Source organism: Salvelinus sp. IW2-2015, linkage group LG28 (genome assembly GCF_002910315.2).
Source record: "Salvelinus sp. IW2-2015 linkage group LG28, ASM291031v2, whole genome shotgun sequence".
NCBI lineage: Eukaryota > Metazoa > Chordata > Actinopteri > Salmoniformes > Salmonidae > Salvelinus > Salvelinus sp. IW2-2015.
In genome coordinates this window covers 32014872-32033897 of record NC_036868.1, presented here as the reverse complement: position 1 = coordinate 32033897, position 19026 = coordinate 32014872, and the positions used below count along the sequence as shown (strand labels likewise).

Here is a 19026-nt window from a genome sequence, read left to right as displayed (position 1 = left end):
CGCCAAACCCAGATTCGTCCGTCAGACTGCCAGATGGTGAAGCGTGATTCATCACTCCAGAGAACGTGTTTCTACTGTTCCAGGGTCCAATGGCTACAAGCTTTACACCACTCCAGCCCATSCTTGGCATTGCGCATGGTGATCTTAGTCCTGTGTGTGGCTGCTCGGCCATRTAAACCAATTTCATGAAGCTCCCGACGAACAGTACTTAGGCTGACGTTGCTTCCAGAGGCAGTTTGGAACTCGGTAGTGAGTGTTGCAACCGAGGACAGACGATTTTTACGCACTCTAGCAGGGCAGAAATTTRATGAACTGACTTGTTAGAAAGGTGGAATCCTATGGCAGTGCCACATTGAAAGTCACTGAGCTACTCAGTATGGTCATGCAATTGCTAATGTTTGTCTATGGAGATTGCATGGCTGTGTGTTCTATTTTATACACCTGTCATCAACAGGTGTGGCTGAAATRGCMGAATCCACTCATTTGAAGGGGTTTCCACATACTATTGTATATATAGTGTACCTGTGTCCGTGAAGGGTTTGGTCTGTTAAGTTAAAGCCAGTGCTCAAATTGAGAGGGTAGGCCTATGTGAGGGTATGCCATAGTTTACTTTTTGATAAAGACAATGGCAAAAAGCATACCCCTTTTAAGCTTAAGAATTTGAATTCTGATTATATAAAGCTGTCTATAACAACGCTTTCCTCCGCAATGGTTTATGCTAGAAATTAGCTGGAAAATGCACAAGACAGACGCGACTCTGATGCATATGATGCATATGGGGATGTCTGATGCATATGGGGATGTCTTTAGTTTGTGTCTATGAAATTTAATTCAGCTACGATGCTGAGCTACGAAGTTCTTTAGCCGAGTAATCATTTTCATTTTTTTTTGGGCAAGTAATTTAATAAGTAATTTAATAGGCCTACAATTCTGACTCTATCAATTGAGCTAGGCCTATTCACATTCTTTAAAAGAGAAGATATTTAAACCCAGGCAGCTCTGAGGGACGCACTTGTGACCTTCTCTTGTAGGGTTACGCCTAGGAAGAGTAGCCAGCAGTTAAGGATATTTTGTTTTTGCTTAAGTTCTCTGTCTGGGGTGGAAAGGTAACTTTTGAAATTAGGCTACAATGCTTATAATCAATCATATGATGTCTCAGATTTAATTCTTTGCAAACAGCGACTGTTCTGTTACAAGTCAGTTAGGATCACCACTTTTTGAAATGTCACAATAATAGTAGAGAGAAAGATTTATTTCAGCTTTAATTTCTTTCATCACATTCCCAGTGGGTCAGAAGTTTACATACACTCAATTAGTATTTGGTAGCATTGCCTTTAAATTGTTTAACTTGGGTCAAACGTTTGGGTAGCATTCCACAAGCTTCCACAATAAGGTGGGTGAAGCCAGCAGTCATTCGTTAGGAAGGTATTCGTCATAACTGTTAAAAAGACGAATGTATCCATCTCTACCTCTGATTTCTGTCTGAAATGCACCATAAAATGCAAATGCAGATCCCATCTCCCTCCTTGAAAAAACTCTAAACCTCATGATCTGCCTGAAAATTTCATTACGTTTTGACTATTCATTGGCCCATTCCTCATGACAGAGCTGGTGTAACTGAGTCAGGTTTGTAGGCCTCCTTGCTCGCACACACTTTTTCAGTTCTGCCCACACATTTTCTATAGGATTGAGGTCAGGGCTTTGTGATGGCCACTCCAATACCTTGACTTTGTTGTCCTCAAGCCATTTTGCCACAACTTTGGAAGTATGCTTGGGATCATTGGCCATTTGCGAGCAAGCTTTAACTTCCTGACTGATGTCTTGACATGTTGCTTCAATAATCCACATAAGTTTCCTACCTCATGATGCCATCTATTTTGTGAAGTGCACCAGTCCTTCCTGCAGTAAAGCACCCCCACAACATTGATGTGCACCCCCGTGCTTCACGGTTGGGGTGGTGTTCTTCGGCTTGCAAGCATCCCCCTTTTTCCTCCAAACATAACGATGGTCATTATGGCCAAACAGTACTATTTTTGTTTCATCAGGCCAGAGGACATTTCTCCACAAAGTACGATCTTTGTCCCCATGTGCAGTTGCAAACCGTAGTCTGGCTTTTTTATGTCAGTTTTGGAGTGGTGGCTTCTTCCTTGCTGAGCGGCCTTTCAGGTTATGTCAATATAGGACTAATTTTACTGTGGATATAGATACTTTTGTACCTGTTTCCTCCAGCATCTTCATAAGGTCCTTTGCTGTTGTTCAGGGATGGATTTGCACTTTTCGCACCAAAGTACGTTCATCTCTAGGAGACAGAATGCGTATCCTTCCCGAGCGGTATGACGGCTGCGTGGTCCCATGGTGTTTATACTTGCGTACTCTTGTTTGTATAGATGAATGTGGTACCTTCAGGTGTTTGGAAATTGCTCCCAAGGATGAACCAGACTTGTGGAGGTCTACAATTTTTTTCTGAGGTCTTGGCTGACTTCTTTTGATGTCAAGAAAAGAGGCACTGAGTTTGAAGGTAGGCCTTGAAATACATCCACAGGTACACCTCCAATTGACTCAAATGACTAGAATTGCATTATATGCATTTATAAAAAATTAAATTTGGGACCCGCAAATAAAACTATACGTGCATGCAATGCTCTACTATAAAGCAGATTTATTTTCACCGCCTGATTGTAATAATGAGGTAGGCCTAATTTGATGGTAATCAATGTTTTGGGTTAATTCAATGAAGGGGGAGGGTGCTGCCATTTGTTTCAAGTACAAGGGGAGAGTCATGTGAAAATATTTTTTACGTTACAGACCCTGGTCCCTTAGGCTATTCATATCTTACATTTTTTCACCCCTTCTTTGTGGTGTCCAATTGGTAGATCCGGGAGAGGCGAAGGTCGAGAGCCATGTGTCCTCCGAAACACAACCCTGCCAAGCCACACTGCTTCTCGACACACTGCTCATTTAACCCAGAAGCCAGCCGCACCAATGTGTTGGAGGAAACACCATYCAACTGACAACCGAAGTCAGCTTGGAGTCGCCCGGCCCGCCACAAAGAGTCGCTAGAGCACGATGAGACAAGGACATCCCGGCCGGCCGAACCCTCCCCTCATGGGTCTCCCGGTCACGGCCGGCTGTGACACAGCCTGGGATCAAAGCTGAGTCTGTAGTRACGACTCAGCACTGCGATGCTGTGCCTTAGACCGCTGTGCCACTCGGGAATCCCAGGCTATTCAAATGTAAGAGAATCCTGCTATGAGCCCAGCAATACACAAAGTGTTCACAAATGGAGTCCCTAAATCCAAAGTTAATTTGATTTATTTGAATTGTTYAACCTTTATTTAATTAGAACAATTAAGAACAAATTATTATTTACAATGACTGTCTACCAAGAGGGAAATGGCCTCCTGCAGGGATGGGGAAAAATAAAATAAATACATGTAGGATAAAACACACATCACGACCCCACTACACTACATAAAGAGARACCTAATACAACAACACAACATGGCAGCAACACATGACAACACAGCATGGGAGCAACAGAACATGACAACACACCGTAGCAACACAACATGGCAGCAGCACAACATGGCAGCAGCACAAACATGGTACAAACATTGTTAGGCACAGACAACAGCATGAAGGGCAAAAAGGTAGAGATGACAATACATCACTCGAAGCAGCCACAAGTGTCAGTTATAGTGTCCATGATTGAGTCTTTGAATATAGAGACAGAGATAAAACTGGCCAGTTTGAGTGTTTTTTGCAGCTCGTTCCAGTCGCTAGCTGCAGCGAACTGAAAAGAGGAGCGACCCAGGGACGTATGTGCTTTGGGAACCTTTAACAGAATGTGACTGGCAGAACGGGTATTGTATGTGGAGGATGAAGGGTTGCAGTAGGCATCTCAAATAGGGGGAGTGAGGCCTAATAGGGTTGTATAAATAAGCATCAACCAGTTGGTCTTGTGCCGAGTATACAAAGATGGCAAGTTTACAGAGGAGTATAAAGTGCTTCWACMTCTGCATTGCTTGCTGTTTGGGGTTTTAGGCTGAGTTTCTGTATAAGYACTKTGTGACATCAGCTGATGTAAAAAGGGCTTTCTAAATAGATTTGATTTGATATAGAGTGCAGTGATGTGTCCTATAAGGAGCATTGGTGGCAAATCTGATGGCCGAATGGTAAAGAACATCTAGCCGCTCGAGAGCATCCTTACCTGCCAATCTATAAATTACGTCTCTGTAATCTAGCATCGGTAGGATGGCCATCTGAATCAGGGTTAGTTTGGCAGCTGGGGTGAAAGAGGAGCGATTACGATAGAGGAAACCAAGCTAGATTTAACCTTAGCCTGCAGTTCGCCTTGTTTTGGAGGTGTTTTAGAGCAAGGTTAAGGGCAGAGAAAAAAGTATTGGATTTTGTTGCTGAGTAAAGCTCAAATAATAAGATTCACAAGTTAATTAGCCAACATAAATTAGATCAGTCAAAATCTGTGGTGTGTGTGTATGTACGTCATGTGACTCGATGAGAGAGAGAGAGAGAGAGAGAAGAGAGAGAGAGAGAGAGAGAGAGAGAGGAGAGAAGAGAGAGAGAGAGAGAGAGAGAGAGAGAGAGAGAGAGAGAGAGAGAGAAGAGAGAGAGAGAGATGAGAGAGAGAGAGAGGAGAGAGAGAGAGAGAGAGAGAGAGAGAGAGAGAGAGAGAGAGAGAGAAGAGAGAGAGAGAGAGAGAGAGAGAGGAAGAGAAGAGGAGAGAGAGAGAGAGAGGAGAGAGAGAGAGAGAGAGAGAGGAGGAAGGGAGAAGGGGAGGAACGCTAGGGTACCTGTGCCAGACAGTGGGACACAGGCCAGGGCAGACAGGGCCCAGATCGTAAGGAGGTTGAGTAGGAGAGGACGCGTTAAACCTTACCAGACTCGTGGTGGAGCAGATAAAAACGTCCAAAGGGAAAAGCTGAATGAAAAACGTTGGGCAAAGACAAAACCAAGACGCCGGTAAAAATGCTAAATTCCAAAGCAAGATCAAACAGAAATTAAAGTAAAGAACGAAAAAGTAAACGCTGCAATGTATCAGCGGCGTCCTTAGCCAGCAGTCATTCGTTAGGAAGGTATTCATCAGAACTGTTAAAAAGACGAATGTATCCATCTCTACCTCTGATTTCTGTCTGAAATGCACCATTAAAATGCWAATGCAGATCCCATCTCCCTCCCTTGAAAAAACTCTAAACCTCATGATCTGCCTGAATATTTCATTACRTTATGACTAACACAGGAAGTCATCCGTTCACTCGTACCCAAATCGGACACATTTTAAAAGACCACATTCTCAAGTATTAATGTCTTGGCCTAAGGATAGGTTCAACTTCAACAAACAGAACTATAAAATGGGTTCAGGGAAAGGCTCTAGATGGGCAAGAACCCCTTTTCTGTGTGTACTATGGGCTAATGCTTACATAACATACAGTAAAAAGAGTGGAGACAATTATCTTGACATTACATGATGTTGAGTACTATATGGCATGAGGCACATTAACCGTTTCTCACAGAGAGTGCTAATCAAAGTAGCATGTTTCTTTGTGATACGTGAGCAGTGGAGCGTGGATCCACACCACTCTCTTCAACTCCAGCTAATAGCCAATAATAGTGGCCCCAGGAGCTTGCTATCCTTTCTGAAGCACATCTCCAAGCCGAGGAGCATCTCCAAGCATAGGCATTAAATCACATGGCATGCGACAATCCAACCATTATATGGGGGGGCCTCATTGCAATTCAACTGAAATATCACTGAATGTCCCCGTCTGACACATAACTTCCATTACTATGTCCATATACACTCTTAGARAAAAGGGTTCCWAAAGGGTTCTTTGGCTGTCCCCATAGGAGAACCCTTTTTGGTTCCAGGGAGAACTATTTTTGGTTCTATCTGGAACCAACRAGGTTCTTCAAAGGGTTCTCCTATGGAACCCTTTTAGGTTCTAGATAGCACCTTTTTGCCTAAGAGTGTATAGCACCTTCCTTGGCTGCTATCTCTGCCTCTAAAATCCTGATGGATAAACATAAGGCCCTTAACATATTCATGACGATWCATCCTCTGGGTATACAGCATATTATTTCTATCTTTCCCTAACCATATGGTAAATCAGTATACTGTTTGATTCTCTTCCAAGCCCTTTGTCAATTCTACATATTTTACCCTTGACGATTTAGGTTTGGCAGGGAAACGTGAAAACATGTATTATTTTGAGTGTCAGAGATTTGTGTTGAAGAGTAAGAAGGACTGTTTTTGTCACTTGCTGTTATCAAAATCAAATCAAATATTATTGGTCAAATGCGCYGAATATAACAGGTGTAGACTTTACAGGGAAACGCTTACTTATGAGCCCATTCCCAAAAAATGCAGAGTTCAAAAGTAGACAATGAATACCAGTACTGATTCAATGTGCCGGAGTATGAGGTAGTTGAGGTATCTGAGGTAATTCAGTATGTGCATGTGGGTAGGGATACAAGTGACTAGGCAATATATAATAAACAGAGCAGCAGCAATGTACGCTGCCATTCAAAAGTWTGGGGTCACTTAGAAATGTCTTTGTTTTTGAAAGAAAAGCAAATTTTTTGTCCATTAAATTGATCAGAAATACAGTGTAGACATTGTTAATGTTGTAAATGACTATTGTTGCTGGAAACAGCTGATTTTTTATGGAATATCTACATAGGGGTACAGAGGACCATTATCAGCAACCATCACTCCTGTGTTCCAATGGCACATTGTGTTAGCTAATCCAAGTTCATAATTTTTAAAGGCTAATTGATCATTAGAAAACCCTTTTGCAATTATGTTATCACAGCTGAAAACTGTTGTTCAGATTAAAGAAGCAATACAACTGTCCTTCTTTAGACTAGTTGAGTATCTGGAGCATCAGCATTTGTGGGTTTGATTACAGGCTCACAATGGCCAGAAACAAAGACCTTTCTTCTGAAACTCTTCAGTGATATTTCTTGTTCTCAGAAATGAAGGCTATTCCATGTGAGAAATTGCCAAGAAACTGAAGATCTCGTACAACGCTGTGTACTACTCCCTTCACAGAACAGTGCAAACTGGCTCTAACCAGAATAGAAAGAGGAGAGMGAGGCCCCGGTGCACAACTGAGCAAGAGGACAAGTACATTGTCTAGTTTGAGAAACAGATACCTCACAAGTCCTCAACTGGCAGCTTCATTAAATAGTACCCGCAAACACCAGTCTCAACATCAACAGTGAAGAGGCGACTCCGGGATGAGGCCTTCTAGGCAGAGTTCCTCTGTCCAGTGTTTGTGTTCTTTTGCCCATCTTAATCTTTTATTTTTATTGKCCAGTCTGAGATATGGCTTTTTCTTTGCAACTMTTTCCATCTACAATAGTAATTTACAACATTAACTATGTCTACACTGTATTTCTGATCAATTTGATGTTATTTTAATGGACMAAAAATGTGCTTTTCTTTCAAAAACAAGGACATTTCTAAGTGATCCCAAACCTTTGAACGGTAGTGTATGTGAAGTGTGAAAATGTGTCTATGTGTGAGTGTGTGTGTGGTGTCAATATGCATCTGTGTGTGTTTTGTGTCTGTGAGTGTATGTAGTGTATGTGTGTGTGTGTTGGTGTGTCAGTGTAGTATGTGTCAGTGTGTGGGGAGAGTCTCGTGAGTGTGCATACAGCCAGTGCAAAGGAGTATGTGTAAAACAATTAAGATAAAGCTATATTTTGATTAACTGTTCAGCAGTCTTATGGCTTGGGGGTAGAAGCTGTTCAGGTGCTTTTGGTCCCAGACTTTGGCGCTCCGGTATTGCTTGCCGAGTGGTAGCAGAAAGAACAGTCTATGACTTGGGTGGCTAGAGTCTTTGACAATTTTTAAGGTCATCATCTGAAACGACTTAATATATAGGTCCTGGATGGCAGGGAGTTCGGCCCCATTGATGTACTGGGCCATACACATTACCCTCTGTAGCGCCTTGCAGTTGGATGCCGAGCAGTTGCCATGCCAAGTGATGATGCAGCCAGTCAAAATGCTCTCAATGTTGCAGCTGTAGAACTTTTTGTGGATYKGAGGGCCCATGCCAAATCAGTTCAGCCTCCTGAGGGGGATGAGGCGTTGTCATGCCCTCTTCACAACTGTGCTGGTGTGTTTAGACCATGATAGGTCCTTAGTGATGTGGACAGTGAGGAACTTGAAGCTCTTGACCCACTCCACTACAGCCYCGTCAATGTGAATTGTGGTGTGTTCAGCCCTCCGTTTCCTGTCGTCCACAATAAGCTCCTTTGTCTTGCCCGCGTTGAGGGAGAGGTTGTTGTCCTGGTACCACACTGACAGGTCTCTGACCTACTCCCTATAGGCTGTCTCATCATCATCGGTGATCAGGCCTACCACCATCGTGTCATTTGCAAACATTTGCAGTCGTGCACGGCCACACAGTCGTGGGTGAACAGGAAGTACAGGAGGGGACTGAGCACACACCCCTGTGGGGCCCCCATGTTGAGAGTCAGCGTGACAGATGTGTTGTTGCCTACCCTCACCACCTGGGGACGGCCCATCAGGAAGTCCAGGATCCAGTTGCAGAGGGAAGTGTTCAGTCCCAGGTTTCTTAGCTTATTGATGAGCTTGAAGGGCACTATGGTGTTGAATGATGAGTTGTAGTCAATAAACAGCATTCTCACATGGGTGTTCCTTTTGTCCAAGTGGGAAAGGGCAGTGCAATAGAGATTGCATCACCTGGGAATCTGTTGGGGCGGTATGCGAATTGCAGTTGGTCCAGGGTTTCTGGGATGATTGTGTTGATGTGAGTCATGACCAGACTTTCAAAGCATTTCATGGCTACAGATGTGAGTGCTACGGGGCGGTAGTCCTTTAGACATGTTACCTTGGCTTTCTGATGCACAGGGACTATTGTTGTTTGCTTGAAACATGTAGGTACAGACTGGGTCATAGAGAGGTTAAAAATGTCAGTGAAGACACATCCTGGTCATCGATCTGGCCCTGCGTCCTTGTGAATGTTAACCTGTTTAAAGGTCTTACTCACATCGGCTATGTATCATACAGTCATCTGGAACAGCTGGTGCTCTCATACATGGTTCAATGTTGCTTGCCTCGAAGCGAGCATAGAAGGCATTTAGCTCGTCTTGTAGGCTCGCTGGGCAGCTCTTGGCTGGGATTCACTTTGTAATCCGTGATAGTTTGCAAGCCTTGCCACATCCGACAAGTGTCAGAGCCGGTGTAGTAGGATTCGATCTCAGTCCTGTATTGATGCTTTGCCTGTTTGACGGTTCGTCGGAGGGCGTAGAGGGATATCTTATAAGCATCCGGATTAGTGTCCTGGTTCTTGAAAGCGGTAGCTCTAGCCTTTAGCTCACTGCGGATGTTGCCCGTAATCCATGGATTTCTTTTTTGGGATATGTATGTATGGTCACWGTGGAGATAACGTTGTCGATGCACTTATTAATGAAGCCAGTGACTTGTGGTAAACTCCTCAATGGCATCGGATAAGTCCTGTATCTTAGCGTCCGCTTCATTAGACCACTTCCGTATTGAGTGTGTCACTGGTACTTCCTGTTTGAGTTTTTGCTTATAAGCAGGAATCAGGAATATAGAGTTATGGYCCAATTTGCTGAATGGAGGGTGGGGGAGAGCTTTGGATGCATCTCTGTGAGTGGGTTAAAGGTGATCTAGAGTTTTTGTCCATCTAGTTGCACAGGTGACATGCTGGTAGAAATGGGGTAAAACTGTCACACCCTGATTTGTTTCACCTGTCTTTGTGATTGTCTCCACCCCCCTCCATGTGTTGCCCATCTTCCCCATTATCCCCTGTATATTTATACCTGTGTTCTCTGTTTGTCTGTTGCCAGTTCATCTTGTTTGTTCAAGTCAACCAGCGTTTTGTGTCTCAGCTCCTGCTTTCTCCAGTCTCTCTTTTTCTCGCCCTCCTGGTTTTGACCCTTGCCTGTCCTGACTCTGAGCCCGCCTGCCTGACCACTCTGCCTGCCCCTGATCCTGAGCCTGCCTGCCGACCTGTACCTTTGCCCCCCTCTGGATTACCGATCTCTGCCTTACCCTGACACTGAGCCTGCCTGCCACCCGGTACCGTTGCCCCACCTCTGGTTTACTGACCCCTGTCTGCCTTGACCTGTCTATTGCCTGACCCTGAGCCTGCCTGCCACCCGGTACCGTTGCCCCACCTCTGGTTTACTGACCCCTGCCTGCCTTGACCTGTCTATTGCCTGACCCTGAGCCTGCCTGCCGCCCGGTAACGTTGCCCCACCTCTGGTTTACTGACCCCTGCCTGCCTTGACCTGTCTATTGCCTGACCCTGAGCCTGCCTGCCGCCCGGTACCGTTGCCCCACCTCTGGTTTACTGACCCCTGCCTGCCTTGACCTGTCTATTGCCTGACCCTGTTGGAATATTAAACTACTGTTTATTCGACGTGTTCTGCATCTGGGTCTTACCTTCATACTTGATAAAAACAGATTTCAGATTTCTTGCATTAAAATCACCGGCCACTAGGAGCTCCGCCTCTGGATGAGCGTTTTCTTGTTTGCATATGGCCGTATACAGCTTGTTGAGTGTGGTCTTAATGCCAGCATCAGTTTGTGAAAGATGAAAGCTCTCTTGGTAAATAGTATCGTCTACAGCTTATCAGGACGCATCGTATCTCAGGCGAGCAGAACCTCGAGACATCCTTAATATTAGAGATTGCGCACCAGCAGTTGTTTACAAAGAGACACGCACATCACCTCCTGATCTTACCGGACTCTGCCATTCTGTCCTGCCGATACATAGAAAAGCCAGCTAGATGTATAGTATCCATGTCCATGTTTAGCCAAGACTCCGAGAAGCATAGGATATTACATTTCTTAATGTCCGAACGGTGCTTGTCCAGTTTATTCTCCAGCGATTGCACATTTGCCAATAGAACAGAGAATGTAGAGGCATTTTTTAAATTCTCCGCCGTATTCTCACCAGGGTGCCCATGCGCCGGCATCTATAGAGCCGTCTTCACGTCCTTCGAGTGTCAGGGATTAGGGCCTCGTCCAGGATAATCACTATGTCTTTCGCCTCCTACTCATTGAAGTAGAAGTCCTCGTCCAAATCGAGGTTAGTGATCGCTGTTCTGATGTCCAGAAGCATAGGAAAAGATGGCGGAAACATGATGTACGAAAAAAGTTAAGATCAGCGCAAAAAAAGACCCAAAATAGCACAATTGGTCAGGAGCTCGGAAAACGGCTGCCATTCCCTCCTATTCGAAAAATGTTTTATTACACTGACAATAGGTTGCAAGATTTACACTATAATTTTAATCATCAATTCTACTGAAACAATTAATGTTCTAAACTAAAACGCTATAATAACGAACTGTAGTGGCAATGACTGAAAAAACGGATAACAGAGAAATAAAATAGAATATATAACGAAAGGGATACGTCTCTCGAGGCTCCAGCTGAAATGATCTGACTTTCTCAAGGTTTTAACAGAGTAACTGATTTAAATGGCATTAAGTAATTGGATTTCCTTTCTGGCTGGTTTCACAGTCGTTTGGAGATGTGCTACTTTACAATGTATCAGCTTCCAGTAATACATTTTCAGCCTCATCAAATAGCTCTGGATTGACAGAATATCCCCCCCATTGATTTTAGGGATGGAATTCTCTTGCTTATGGCCTACTAAGCATAAGCGAGCCGAACGCCACGCAGCGCTTAGCGAAAAAAGGCCGTGTAAAATTGGAGAGTGAGTTGTTTCGCTGTCGAACAATTCAACGGACAGACAAAAGCAATGGGTGATGGATGGATCACTTAGGATCGAGCTATATTAGCTCGATTATATTAGGACAACTCGGTTTGAAAGGCTGAAAGTTCTGTACATGTAGCAGTGTTGTTGATGCTGTGCATTTTGTCTAGTGTAAAAGGCATTGTTTACTGTTTGGCACAATCCATCTATCTTTCCTGAAAGCTGAGAGACAAAACAAGTCACCTGGAGGGTTAAAACAACACTTGTATTGAGTGTCTCCTCCATACAATATATCACAACTTGTTATTTTGTTACCTCATAGATCAAAGCTATCGGTGTACCTTCTCATCTGAAAATGAATGAAACGTTTAAAAAAGTCTGCATTTGTTACCTGTAGATGAGGACTTCGTCGTCCGAACAGTTGTACTGGAGCTGAAACATTTTCACCTTGGGCGCTGCCTTGCTGACTGTCCACTTAACCAGAGCTGAAATGGCCGTCACCTCTGACACAGTGACCACTTTCTCAGGCGGGCTCTTAGGAACCCCCTTGCTGATCCTGGTGGTGCCTGTGATGTCTGAGAGGCGGGACTTGGGCTGCGAGGCTTGACTGGTGCCGTTGCTAAGGTGGGGCAGCTGGATGATTGACAGCTCCACAGAGGCGGTGGACTCTCCAGCCACGTTGGCAGCGATGCAGGTGAAGGTACCGTAGTCCTTGGAGGTGGTAATGAGGATTTCCAGGGTGCCGTTGCGGTAGACGGCGGTACGGGATGAGTTGCCAAGGAGACGGTCATCGGGGGCCATCCAGTGGATGGTAGGGGTGGGGTCTCCAACAGCCTCGCACCTCAGGCTGGCCGTCTGGCCCTCCAGCACCAGCATCCTGTGGGTGTGCTGAGTGATGAGTGGCGCCTCACACACAAACTCCTCCTCACTCACATACCAGAAGTAGCGCCCCTTCAGGCTGGGAGGGGAAGCGCAGGTCTCCAGGTCGTCGTCCCTCTCCAGCCGCCGCAACCACAGCACCTCGCAGTTACAGTGCAGGGGGTTTCCCCCGATGCTAAGGGACAGCTGAGGGGTGTAGGGCGTGGTCAACAGCACCAAATCCTGTGCCCTGGCGAAGATGGGGTCCGGGGGCAGCTTCTGCAGCCGGTTGGAGGTGAGATCCAGGCGAGCCAACCTTTCTAGATCAGTAAAGGTCCCCTCAGGGATAAAGTCCAGGAGGTTATGATCAAGACTCAACTGGTGGAGGGAGACCATCTGCTTGACTGAGTCCCAGGGCAGGCTCCTCAGGTTGTTGTAGGACAGATCCAGATCCTCCAGGGAGGGGGCCAGGTCTTCGAAGGTCCTGTCTGAGATGCGTCCCAGCTGGTTGTTGTTGACGATGAGGTGCTGCAGGTTAACCAGGCCCCTGAGATCCTCTGGACCCAGCTCCATGAGGCGGTTGTTGTCCAGGTGTAAGGAACGCAGGGTCTCCAGGTCGCCGAAGGAGAAAGGCTGGATGTAGCTGATGGTGTTGCGGCTGAGTGTCAGGTCCACCAGGTCGGTCATGTTGGCAAAGTCCTGCTGGGTGATGCGGAGGATGTAGTTGCCACCCAGCCGGAGCTCCACAGTGCGCCGGTCGAGGTCCAACGGGACGAAGAGAAGGCCTTTGGAGGGGCACAGGGTCCCCAGGGACTCGGATAGGTTCTGGCAGACACAGTACTTAGGGCATGCATGGGCCATCATCACTGCGGTTCCCAGGACCAGCAGGCAACAGAGGATGTGGTCCATGGTAGAGTCACACAAAGGAACCTACACACACAGAGAGAGAGAGTGAAGAGAAAAAAAGAAGACACGATTAGTTATTTCATAGCTGGCACTTCTCATTTCACTATTGCTGTGGCAGACAATCATGAGCTCATGCTGCTGTAAACTATCTATGCGGGTCTCTGCCTAGAGCAATGGGGTTTTGGGGCCTGTTGTTGACAGGCTCCCTGGGTAATCTTGATGTGTATTGATTGGACTGCATTTTGATCAAACTCAACAGCTGCCATCAAATCCACATGGATTAGAACTAGATTTGATCTGTTGTTTATGGCCGGATAGGAATGTATGTGGGTGGATGTGTGTGTGTACGTTTGTGTGGATGTGTGTGTGTGTGTGTGGGGGGGGGGGGGGGGGGGGGGGATCTTTACAATAAATCTGTGAATCCTAATTAATCATTTAAAAAACAATATTAAGTCACTTATCTACTAACAGCTAGTCGTAGACAGTCATGCATAGAGGCAGATATAACCAAGTGTTGCTCCAGTGAGACATCAAAAGATTTATATTTACCATGTTCTATTTGCATTTTTGTCAAAATTAAGTTATAACTTTGTTCTGTTCAATGTTCTCCACCTACACCATATAAAACAAGTATGTGGACACCCCTTTAAATGAGTAGATTTGGCTATTTCAGCCACACCTGTTGCTGACAGGTGTATAAAACCGAGCACACAGCCATCTCCATAGACACACATTGGCAGTAGAATAGCCTTACTGAAGAGCTCAGCGACATTCAACGTTCCACTGTCATATGATGCCACCTTTCCAACAAGTCAAATTTCTGCTCTGCTAGAGCTGCCCCGGTTAACTGTAAATGCTGTTATTGGTAAGTGTACATGTTTAGGAGCAACAACGGCTCAGCTGGGAAGTGGTAGGCCACACAAGCTCACAGAATGAGGCCGCCAAGTGCTGAGGTGTGTAGAGCGTAAATATTCTGTCCTCAGTTGTAACACTCACTACCGAGTTCCAAAGCACCTCTGGAAGCAATGTCAGCACAATAACCACACACAATAACCACACGCAATGCCAAGCGTCGTGGTGAAAAGCTCGTCCGCCATTGGATTCTGGAGCAGCGGAAACAAGTTCTCTGGAGTGATGAATCACGCTTCACCATTTGGCAGTCCGACAGACGAATCTGGGTTTGGCGGATGCCCCAATGCATAGCGCCAACTGTAAAGTTTGGTAGAGGAGGAATAATGGTCTGGGGCTATTTGTCATGGTTCGGGCTAGGCCCCTTAGTTCCAGTGAAGGGAAATCTTAACGTTACAGCACACAATGACATTCTAGAGGATTCTGTGCTTCCAACTTTGTGGCAACAGTTTGGGGAAAGCCTTGTCCTTTTTCAGCATGACAATACCCCAGTGCACAAAGCGAGGTCCATACAGAAATCGAGATCGGTGTGGAAGAACTTGACTGGCTTGCACAGATCCCTTAGCTCAACCCCATCGAACACCTTTCTGATGAATTGGGTTGTCGACTGCGAGCCAGGCCTAATCACCCAACATCAGTGACCGACCTCACTAATGTCTTGTGGCTGAATGGAAGAAAATCCCTGCAATATTCCAACATCTAGTGGAAAGCCTTCCCAGAAGAGTGGAGAAGAGAGGGGTTGGGGGGGTTGGGGGGGTGTATATCGTACTCTAAATACCCCAAATCATGTTAAGTTCAAAAGAATGCAATATAAAAATAGCTGACACCAGTTAAACCGATGAGGGTTCTGAAATGTAATACCAATTATCTCAGAATCATCATTGAAAATAGAAAGTTATAGTCCCAAGCTCCCGATGTGTTATGTTGGTACAGTAAGTGTGGTAGCACACTACCATAATACACATCACTAATAACCTTATTTATTTAACTAGGCAAGTCAGTTAAGAAGAAATTCTTATTTTCAATGACGGCCTAGGAACTAGATGGGTTCCTGCCTTGTTAACTGCCTTGTTCAGGGGCAGAACGACAGATCTGTACCTTGTCAGCTCGGGGATTCGAACTTGCAACCTTTCGGTTGCTAGTCCAACGCTCTAACGCTCTAACCACTAGGCTACCCTGCTGCCTGAAGTACGAGTTACCATACCCAATCTCATGGATGAGTAACTCTGGAAAATCGGCTTTACATTTCTTAGCAACCCATATGGTACAATCTTCAGAGTTGATGGTGTCTTTTGAACAGTCCACAAGGTTAATTGAAGACCTCTTTGAGTGACGATCATTGTTTTTCTTGAGTGTGTTTGTAATTATATTTGTATTCTATTATATTTAGTAAATTGTGTGCATGCAGGGCTCCCTTGCGAAAGAGACCTTGGTCTCAATGGGACTGACTCCCTGTTGAAATAAAGGTAAAATGCATCCCACCTATAGGGGGCAGTGGCAGCTGGGACCAGGTAAGGAGCCGTCGGTATGCATAACAAGTCTGTGGTGTGCACAGGTGGAGGGAATTACCGAGCTAATCAGCTGAATGAGTGTGATCTCCCGACCCGCGGGGCTTTTGATTTGGTATCTTTCGTTTGACATGCCCTTTTGTAGTTTCATTTTCGTAGTATAATTTGTTTGTCACCAACTTAAACATCAACGACCCGCCTGTGCTACTTTCACGCTAATGCACACACCTAGTCAGGATACAGAACAATTGTGCAAGCTTAGGTTGTCTAAACAGTTCCGCAACACATGTACAATTTGTCTAAAACACACCGCATTTATGACAGAGCCATTAATCATGGAAAAGGTTGCCCTTTAATGGCTCCTGTCGTTTATGGTCCTCTGAGGACACCGTAATGGTCCCTTTTGGGGAAGTCATGTGACACAGGTCAATTCCAATAATGGATATTTCACTCAGGTGGAGATAATACTGTAAACATAATGTATTCTTTGTGATCAGGGAATTCTGGGTAATAACTCAAGCCCAAAGCATTGGCGATGTCTATGACTTGCTTCATTAATCTTCCTCTTGTTAATCTTGATAATGTCAGCCACACACACATGCGGTCTACAAACATACACACACACACACATGATGCACGCAAGCGGGCACAAGCGCAAGTCTTCACACAAACATATACAAGGCTGCTGATGGGACGAAGACTCATAATAATGGCTTGAATGGAGTAAATGGAATGGTATCAAACACATAGATACCACGTGTTGTATGTGTTTGATACCGTTCCATTTATTCTGTTCCAGCCGTTACTATGAGCCTGTCCTCCCCAATTAAGGTACCACCAGCTGCCTGTGACACACACATACACCTCTATGTCTACTCATCTATCAACATCCACACCCTCTTTCATCACACCGTGATGGACGTACCCTGTTTATCTAACAACATACAAGCCTAGTCTCTCTCTCTTTCTCTCTCTCTCTCTCTCTCTCGCCCTCTCTCACTCACTTACATACAGGTAACTGCCAAAATAAAGGAAACACCAACATGAAGTGTCTTAATAATGTGTTGGGCCACCACGAGACGCCAGAACAGATTCAATGAGCCTTGGCTTAGATTAAATGTTTGGAACTCTATTGGAGGGATACGACACCATGCTTCCAGGAGAAATGACATCATTTGGTATTTTGTTGATGGTGGTGGAAAACGCACTGTCAGGCGTTGCTCCAGAAATCTCTCATAAGTGTTGGGTTGAGATCTGGTGACTGAGACGGCCATGGCATATGGTTTACATCGTTGTCACGCTCACCAAACCGTTCAGTGACCACTCGTGCCCTGTGGCTGGGGGCATTGTCATCCTAGAAGAGACCACTCCCATCAGAATAGAGTTGTTTCACCATAGGTTAAAGGTGATCTCTCAGAATGACTGTGTGTTTATTGGTGTTTACCTCGCCCTCGAAGGGGTTGAGTGGGCCTTAACCACGCACCCCTTTCAATATACTTTGTATCCCTCATTTACTCAAGTGTTTCATTTATTTTGGCAATTACCTGTATATTATCTTGCAAGGATTTCCATATAAAGTAGCGTATGCTATAAAGCAGTACATTCTTTTTGCATCAATCGATTTGAACCGCATGTGTATTTATATCGACTTACGGCATAATTCAAAAGACCTTTGGCAACACAAAGCATCTCTGGGGCTTTTGATCTCCAGAAAATGGAGGTGGCTAATCATTGGCCCGGTGAATAGAGAAACGGCAAAGCTGTAAGGATGGATAAGAGAGCACGCTTCACTTTAAAGCGGAAATCAGCAGTTGAAACAATAACAAATCCCCGCCCCTGTTTCAGTAAAAAACTGAGGGATGGGTCTGGAGAAATGTAACCACTCTCAAATGCATAGACAGAGCTATGGACGCAAAGATTGACCAGCCATGATATCACAATTATAGTTTGAACCATTTTTAAGGCTATATAGTGTTTGCTTACATTTACCTTGTTTACAAACATTGGTGTAAAATAAGTTTATAGTTTGGTTCTGATTGAGTCAGACAGTTGAACAAAACTCATGAGGCATTTATAAGTTATATTCTTCATGAATCAATAGGTATATTATCATTCATTCACAAGTCCAAAAATGGATGCAGCAACTGCAGATTGCACCTTATAATAAATAACTCCACATAATATAGCATTTATAATGGATTACTAAAATGTTTATTCATATTGATCATTACGCCATTCATAAATGTTTAATATAGGTCCATATGAACCATTTACTAATATTTATTTAAGTATTTTTGCGTGGCCTCATCTAGTGTGGGCTGTTTATACCTTATAAACAGGGGCGGCAGGTAGCATAATGGTTAGAGCGTTGGGCCAGTAACTGAAAGGTTGCTAGATCGAATCCCTGAGCTGACAAGGTAGAAATCTGTCGTTCTGTCCCTGAACAAGGCAGTAACCCACTGCTCCTAGGCTGTCATTGTAAACAAGAATTTGTTCTTAACTGACTTGCCTAGTTAAATGAAGGTAAAAAATATAAATAAATACTATTACAAAAAATGGAGTGACCAGTGTAATTTCTCACAAAAAGATGGACTTGCCATTCGTAGCAGTACCTGATGCTCCTTAAGATCTAAAAATAGACTATAACATATCAATGGTAAAAGAATAAGCACACAAAACAGGATGTTTAAGGAAACTTTTGATTCACAAAAACTGTTGTGAAAGAACTGCTGAAAAGACTTGTTGCAATTTGAAGTTTTTTATAATGAATGTGAATGTAAACTAATCATAAAACAGGGATATGTAGCCTAAACACAGCTGACCGGATAAAACAGATTTTCTCTAATGGATTTGTATTCCTTCATTACTACTGATATGTGATTGAGGTAGAGGGGGGGTGGGGGGCTGAGAGTTTCCCTTTGCGAGGGTCGAGATTTCGCATCCCGGAACTCCCGATTTCTAACAAGGGTTTATAATTTGACCGGCAACACGGTAGTAGTAATCAGGATAGGGCCGTGATGTGCACACTCATCACAGTACACTGACAGACATGGGGAACTGTGAAGCTGTAAAGAAATCATCACAGGTCTAGCTTCTAACATGCTCAC

At 44.6% G+C, this 19026-nt stretch overlaps 1 protein-coding gene across 1 annotated transcript in view; it reads right to left on the bottom strand.

The window, feature by feature from the left end:
• LOC111954143 (leucine-rich repeat and fibronectin type-III domain-containing protein 2) overlaps positions 1 to 19026 on the bottom strand; it is a 96369-nt gene that overhangs the window by 10965 nt on the left and 66378 nt on the right. The window contains exon 4 of the mRNA XM_023973643.2: positions 12130 to 13526. Coding sequence (XP_023829411.1) covers positions 12130 to 13505 — 1376 coding nt within the window. The 5' untranslated portion in view covers positions 13506 to 13526. The remainder of the gene's footprint in view (positions 1 to 12129; positions 13527 to 19026) is intronic.